General features: G+C 41.6%; 1 protein-coding gene across 1 annotated transcript in view; it reads right to left on the bottom strand.

Annotated features, from left to right (window-relative positions):
• The window catches only part of PHAX (phosphorylated adaptor for RNA export), an 18315-nt gene that overhangs the window by 11754 nt on the left and 381 nt on the right, over nucleotides 1–6180 (bottom strand). Inside the window, exons 2-4 of the mRNA XM_006764378.2 lie at nucleotides 4166–4231; nucleotides 3282–3895; nucleotides 481–601 (exon numbers count right to left, since the gene is read on the bottom strand). Of these exons, the coding sequence (XP_006764441.2) occupies nucleotides 481–601; nucleotides 3282–3895; nucleotides 4166–4231 (801 nt within the window). The remainder of the gene's footprint in view (nucleotides 1–480; nucleotides 602–3281; nucleotides 3896–4165; nucleotides 4232–6180) is intronic.

Genomic DNA, 6180 nt, shown 5'->3' on the forward strand with positions numbered 1-6180 from the left:
CTATGAACCAGAGGAAATTGAATGAATTCCAAGTTGTTACAGTTTGTCATTGGCTTAATTTCATGACACACATTCCTTCTTTCCTCTATATTGCATGCACTTATTTTTTTTACTTAAAAGTAAATCAGAATTAATTCTCGCCCTGACCGGTATGGCTCAGTGGATAGAGCGTTGCCCTGCGGACTCAAGGGTCCCAGGTTCGATTCCGGTCAAGGGCATGTACCTTGGTTGCGGGCATATACCCAGTAGGGAGTGTGCAAGAGGCAGCTGATCGATGTTTCTCACTCATCAATGTTTCTAACTCTCTATCTCTCTTCCTTCCTCTCTGTAAAAACTCAATAAAATATATTTAAAAAAAAAAAAAAGTTTTTTTAAATCTCAAACCAATAACTTATGATCCAACAATCAGACAATTTTGTAAAAAAGTCGTACTATATTAAGCACAATTAAAAATGAAAACAATGAAGCTCTTAGTCTTACCATTATGAAAAGGCCACCATTCTGTTCTACTTCAGCAGTTTCCATCAGAAGTTCAATTGCCTTTTTGTTCCCAATAATACTCACTACTCGGGCTATCAGATCTTTCTTTGGTTCCTGCAACCTGAGAAGGAACAAATAAAGTAATATTAACTTCTTTATTTGTTGTATAAAGTTAAAGAAATCTACCTTAGTTTCGTTCAGTCCTCAACTAGAATTTAAGTCTATTCTAATAACATTTGTTTTTCAAAATCTTCAATATTTAACTTTGAAATCGATGACATGGAGACATTCCTATCATGAGTCACCCAAGGAGTAGAAACCTCAAGATTTCATCTTAAGTCTCATAACTGGCCTCTTCATTTGCTTTATTGGATTATGGTAGATTTCAAAGTAAATGTACACAGGGCTTGCCTAAGCAGCACATATACTAAAATTGGGAAGACAGAGATTAGCATGGCTTCTGCGCAAGGATGACACACAAATTCGAGAAGCGCTCCCTATTTTTTTTCACATTGATGTTTCACTCTCTCTCTTTTCCTCTCTCCCAAATTAACAAAAACATATTTATTTTAAAAGTAAATGTGCACATACACTTAGGGGAATGCAAGCCTAAAAGCAGAAGATAAAACTAGTCCACTCCTGTCAAAACAAATAACATATACTAGCTTTCAATTATTGTTTTGTTTTTAGCACATTTTATTGATTTTTTTACAAAGAGGAATGGAGAGGGATAGAGAGTTAGAAACATCAATCAGCTGCCTCCTGCACACTCCCTACTGGGTATGTGCCCACAAGCCAGGTACATGCCCTTGACCAGAATCGAACCTGGGACCCTTGAGTCCTCAGGCCAACGCTCTACCCACTGAGCAAAACCGATTAGGGCAAGCTTTCAATTATTTAGAGATATCTGGATAGGATTTTCCCCTCACAAACTCCCCACTTCAGAACAAAAGGTATGGCTAATATTCAATGAAGACTTATAGGATAAGCTCAATCCTAAGAACTTTATATGCATTATCTCAGTTAATTCTCTCAACAACCTTAAGAAAGAGGTAATATTACTTTCACTTTACCACTCAGAATTAAAAACACCAGGAACGCCCTAGCTGGTTTGGCTCAGTGGATAGAGCGTCGGACTCTGGACTGAAGGGTCCCGGGTTTGACTCTGGTCAAGGGCATATGCCCAGGTTACGGACTCAATCCCCAGTAGGGGGCGTGCAGGAGCCAGCCGATCAATGATTCTCATCATTGATGTTTCTATCTCTCCCTCCCTCTCTGAAATCAATAAAAATACATTTCAAACAAACAAACAAACAAAAAACACCAGGAGCCTAAGTAACACTTGTAATGTCAGAGCCCACACTCTAGAGATGAAGGAGGATTAATATTGCAGAAGTCTACCAGTTCCCTAACTAGGCCTGGCTTCCTGTTTCTTCTCAATAGGAGGCAAAGAGCACTAGACTAGGAAAAAGGGACCAGAGTTTAATTCCGGGTCTGACACATAAAATTTGTGACTTCAGGCAAGCCACGCAACTGTTGGGCTTCAGTTTCCATATTCTACAAAGTGAAAACTTTGGTTTACAAAATCTAAGTTCCTTTCCAGCACTCACATTCCAAATTCCTCAGTAGTTTAAAAATCCAGTATTGACAGGCTTGCCCGGAAAGTAAATGCTTGTTTTCCTGATAGCTCTATTACTCTTGAACCATATTTGTTTTCAAGTTTATGACACTGTTCATTAGTGATTTAGAACTTATGAAAAGTTAAACAAAACTTGAACTTGTTAAAAATACATGCAATGTTAATTTACATCAAGCAATTCTACTCCGGGGAATTTACCCAAGAGAAATGAAAATCATGTCCAAAGACCTGACTGTGAAAGTGCATAATCTTATTCAGAGTAGCCAAAAGGTGGAATAGCCATTCAATACAGATATGTGTATATGTGTGTGTGTGTGTGTAATAAAACATTACACTAAGTAAAAAGCCAGGCACAAGAGCCCACACATTATGTAATTCTATTAATATGAAATGTCTATAAAATGCAAATTTATAACTACAGAAAGTAGATTAGCAGTTATCTGGAGCTGGGAACAGGGGTTACCTTTAAATGGGCGTATGGATATGAGGGGGATCTTATTGGAGTGATAGAAATGTTTTGAAAGTGGTTTATGGTGAGGGTTTTACAAAAATATCAACACATGACTGAAATGGGTACATTTTTACTCTATGTACAATATGCCTGAATCATATAACAAGTCATGAATGCTTGAAAACACTCAAAACTCCCCCCCCACATGATTTAAAAAGGTAATTTTTTTATCTAAAGAGCTCTTGAGCACTAAATGGAAAGAGTTGCTTATGAGTTCATAAAAGTTTGCAAAATTATTCTATCAATCTGTCCAAAGTTAATAAAATACAAATATATTCACACAACCAAATAGCCCAGAGTTCGTTCCTTAAATTAAAAAAAAAAAATCTTGCCGAAACTGGTTTGGCTCAGTGGATAGAGCATCGGCCTGCGGACTGAAAGGTCCCAGGTTCGATTCCGGTCAAGGGCATGTACCTGGGTTGCGGGCACATCCCCAGTAGGAGATGTGCAGGAGGCAGCTGATCGATGTTTCTAACTATCTCTCTCCCTTCCTCTTTGTAAAAAATCAATAAAATATATATAAAAAATAAAATAAAATAAAAAATCTTAAAAGGGAACATTATCATGAATGTATTTGGAATCTATTTTATTTCCTATAAATGGAAGATAGTTGGTCAAGAGCTCATTTGTATGAAAATTTTAAATGCTCACCTGAAAGTAATTTCATCAGCCACTCTCTCCTGAGAATCCTCCTCTGTGATCTCATACCGGCCTTTATAGTTCATTTCCAGTCTGTCCCCTAGTCGGTCTTTGACAGGTCGTTTCCGTTTGAGATGACCTTGCCCGTTTTCCTCTTCCTTTGAGCCTGTTTTCTTGCCATCTTGCATATATTCATCTAGCTCTTTGTCTAATTCTGTTGTCTGTTCTTGAGACTCCCTCTTAAGTTTCTTAGCAAGCAAATAATTGTAGGCCTCGCACTGTCTGCTTTTGTCAATAGTGCCTTCCATTTCCAAGATACCAAGTTCGTTGGCCACGGAATCTTGATTCTGCTCCTGCAGCACAGCACCCCAGATGTTGTTAACCTTCTTCCCTCCAGCAAAAGGCGGCTTCTGGCTGCCCTGGCCGAATGCAAAAGGCTCTAGTTTGGGAGGGGGGTTGAAACACTTCTGTCGCTTGCGTTTCCAAAGAGAGGTATCATCATCTGAATCAGAAAAACTCTCTTCACTGGAGTCTACACCTTTAACAGTCCGATAATGTGCCACTGGTGCATAGGCTGCTGCAGTGCCCTGGAAGGGCCTCACCGCACTGTCCCCAACTAGTGCTTTCTGGGAGAGAAAGGAAATAAATCAATTCCACAAAACACATCAACTCCACCCACCATGTGCTCTTTAAAGAAAAAATTATTTAGGGATTCAGCTGGACCATTTTGAAGCAGAACGGATCTTCAAAAATGAGAAACCAATTCAGTCCCTACTTTTCTAAAGGTCCATATGGAATTTCCAATTTTAAAGGCATAAATTCTTCTTTATAGAGCTAATGCAGAACTTAGTTCTAAGGCCTCCTTCTAAAAAATTACCAAAGCCCTTCATTCTCACCTTTAGAAGATTTGCAATCTTTTCAGTTCTTGCCAGAATGCTTGAAAATGATATACACACTAATTGTTATTAGTAGTTAAAACAGAATTTGTTTTCACTCTTTTTTTAATGTGTATTTCAGAGAGAGGAGGGAGAAGGAGAGAGAGACAGAAACATTGATGAGAAACATCCATCAGCTGCCTTCTGCACACCCCCCACTGGGGATCCAGCCTGAAACCCTGTCCAGGAAATGAACCAGTGACTGCCTTGTGCATGGAAGTTCGATCAACCAACTGAGCCACATCAGCTTGGCCAGAATTTGGTTTTTGCTTCCCAAATATGCCTTTTACTCATTTAAACACTTCAACTACCTTTCCACAGTTTGTGACTATACTCCTTTTAGATAGTAAACTATGGGTAGGAGTCCCGGACATATTACTTTTAAGCCCACCCAGTGTGGCTCAGTGGTTGAACATTCACCTATGAACCAGGCAATTACTGTTGGATTCCCAATCAGGGCACACGTCCAGGTTGCAGGCTCAATCCCCAGTAGGGGTTGCCCAGGAGGCAGCCGATTAATGATTCTCTTGCATCACTGATGTTTCTATTTCTCTCTCTCCCCTCTTCCTTCCTCTCTCTGAAATCAATGAAATATATCAAAATAAAAAATGCAGAGCCCTGCCCTGGCCACTGTGGCTCAATAGTTACAAGTGTTGGCCTGCACACTGCAGGGTCACAGTACCATCTCCCTCAAGGGCACCTATCTGGGTTGCGGGTTCAAATCTCGCCCTGGTTGGGGCGCATACAGGCAACCCACATATCGATGTTTCTCTGTCTTTCTCTCCCCACCCCACCTCCACCTTCCTCACTTGCACTCTCTAAAAATCAATGGAAAAAATATCCTCCAGTGAGGATTAACAACAAAAAGAAAATGCAGGGCCCTTGGCGTTAAATTTGCCAAGTCATCGGTCAATCTGTAAAACAACCGGAAAGACACTGAAAAACAAAATACCTCGGTGTCATTTTAATGCAAAAGAATCACCTTTGCTTTTTGTACTAAACACTAATGAAGTATTTGTTTAACTATTATGTGCTAGAAATGGGGGTGGGGTGAGTTAAACCAATTAGGCAATTTTCCTATCTTTTTTTTTAAAAACTTTTTTAAAATTTTTATTAATTTTTTTTAGAGAAAGAGGGATATATGCGTGTGTTTATTTATTTATTTATTAATTTATCAGTAAGAGAGAAACATGTGAGAACGGAACCTCCACGGGCTGCCTCCTGCACGACCCCCACCGGGATGAGCCCGCAGCCCAAGCCACACACCGGCCAGAGCAATCCCTCCGATCTTCAGATAATAATGGAGCTAAAAGCCCTACCCGGTTTGGCTCGGTGGACAGAGCATCGCCCTGCGGACTGAAGGGTCCCAGGTTCGATTCCAATCAAGGGCACATGCCCAGGTGGCCGGCTCGATCCCCAGTGGGGGTCGTGCAGGAGGCAGCCAATCAATGATTCTCTCTCATCATTGATGTTTCTATCTCTCTCTCCCTCCTCCTTCCTCTCTGAAATCAATACTAATATATCTTTTTTAAAAAAATAATGGAGCTAACATTACATTTCTCAGGTGGTAAGCTCCGCTGAATCCTCACCACCAGGGCGTCAGTGCGCACCGCTACCGAGCTCAGTCCACAGCCCGGCGCATTGGTTAGGCATTAACAACACGTGCATTAATAACCTGCCCCAGGTCACGGTGCCGGCGCCAAGGTTCCAAGCGGGCACCCCGGCACCAAAGCCCTCGCAGAGCTGGTTGCTCAGCGGGGTGTGGAGGGAGGACAAGCTCGCGTTTACAAAACCCGGAGACCAGCACGAAAATAGTGCCATGTGCCGCATGACAAAGCCAGGGGGGGTGGGCTATGGAAGACCAGGCTCCGAGCAGGTGATGAGCGCCATTCCCCATCCTCAATCCCCTGTCTGCTCTGGGCGACAACGAGCTCCACGCGCTTTCGGGCCGGGGTCCCGCCGGGACGTCCTGGCGG

The sequence above is a fragment of the Myotis davidii genome, unplaced genomic scaffold (genome assembly GCF_000327345.1).
Source record: "Myotis davidii unplaced genomic scaffold, ASM32734v1 scaffold159, whole genome shotgun sequence".
NCBI lineage: Eukaryota > Metazoa > Chordata > Mammalia > Chiroptera > Vespertilionidae > Myotis > Myotis davidii.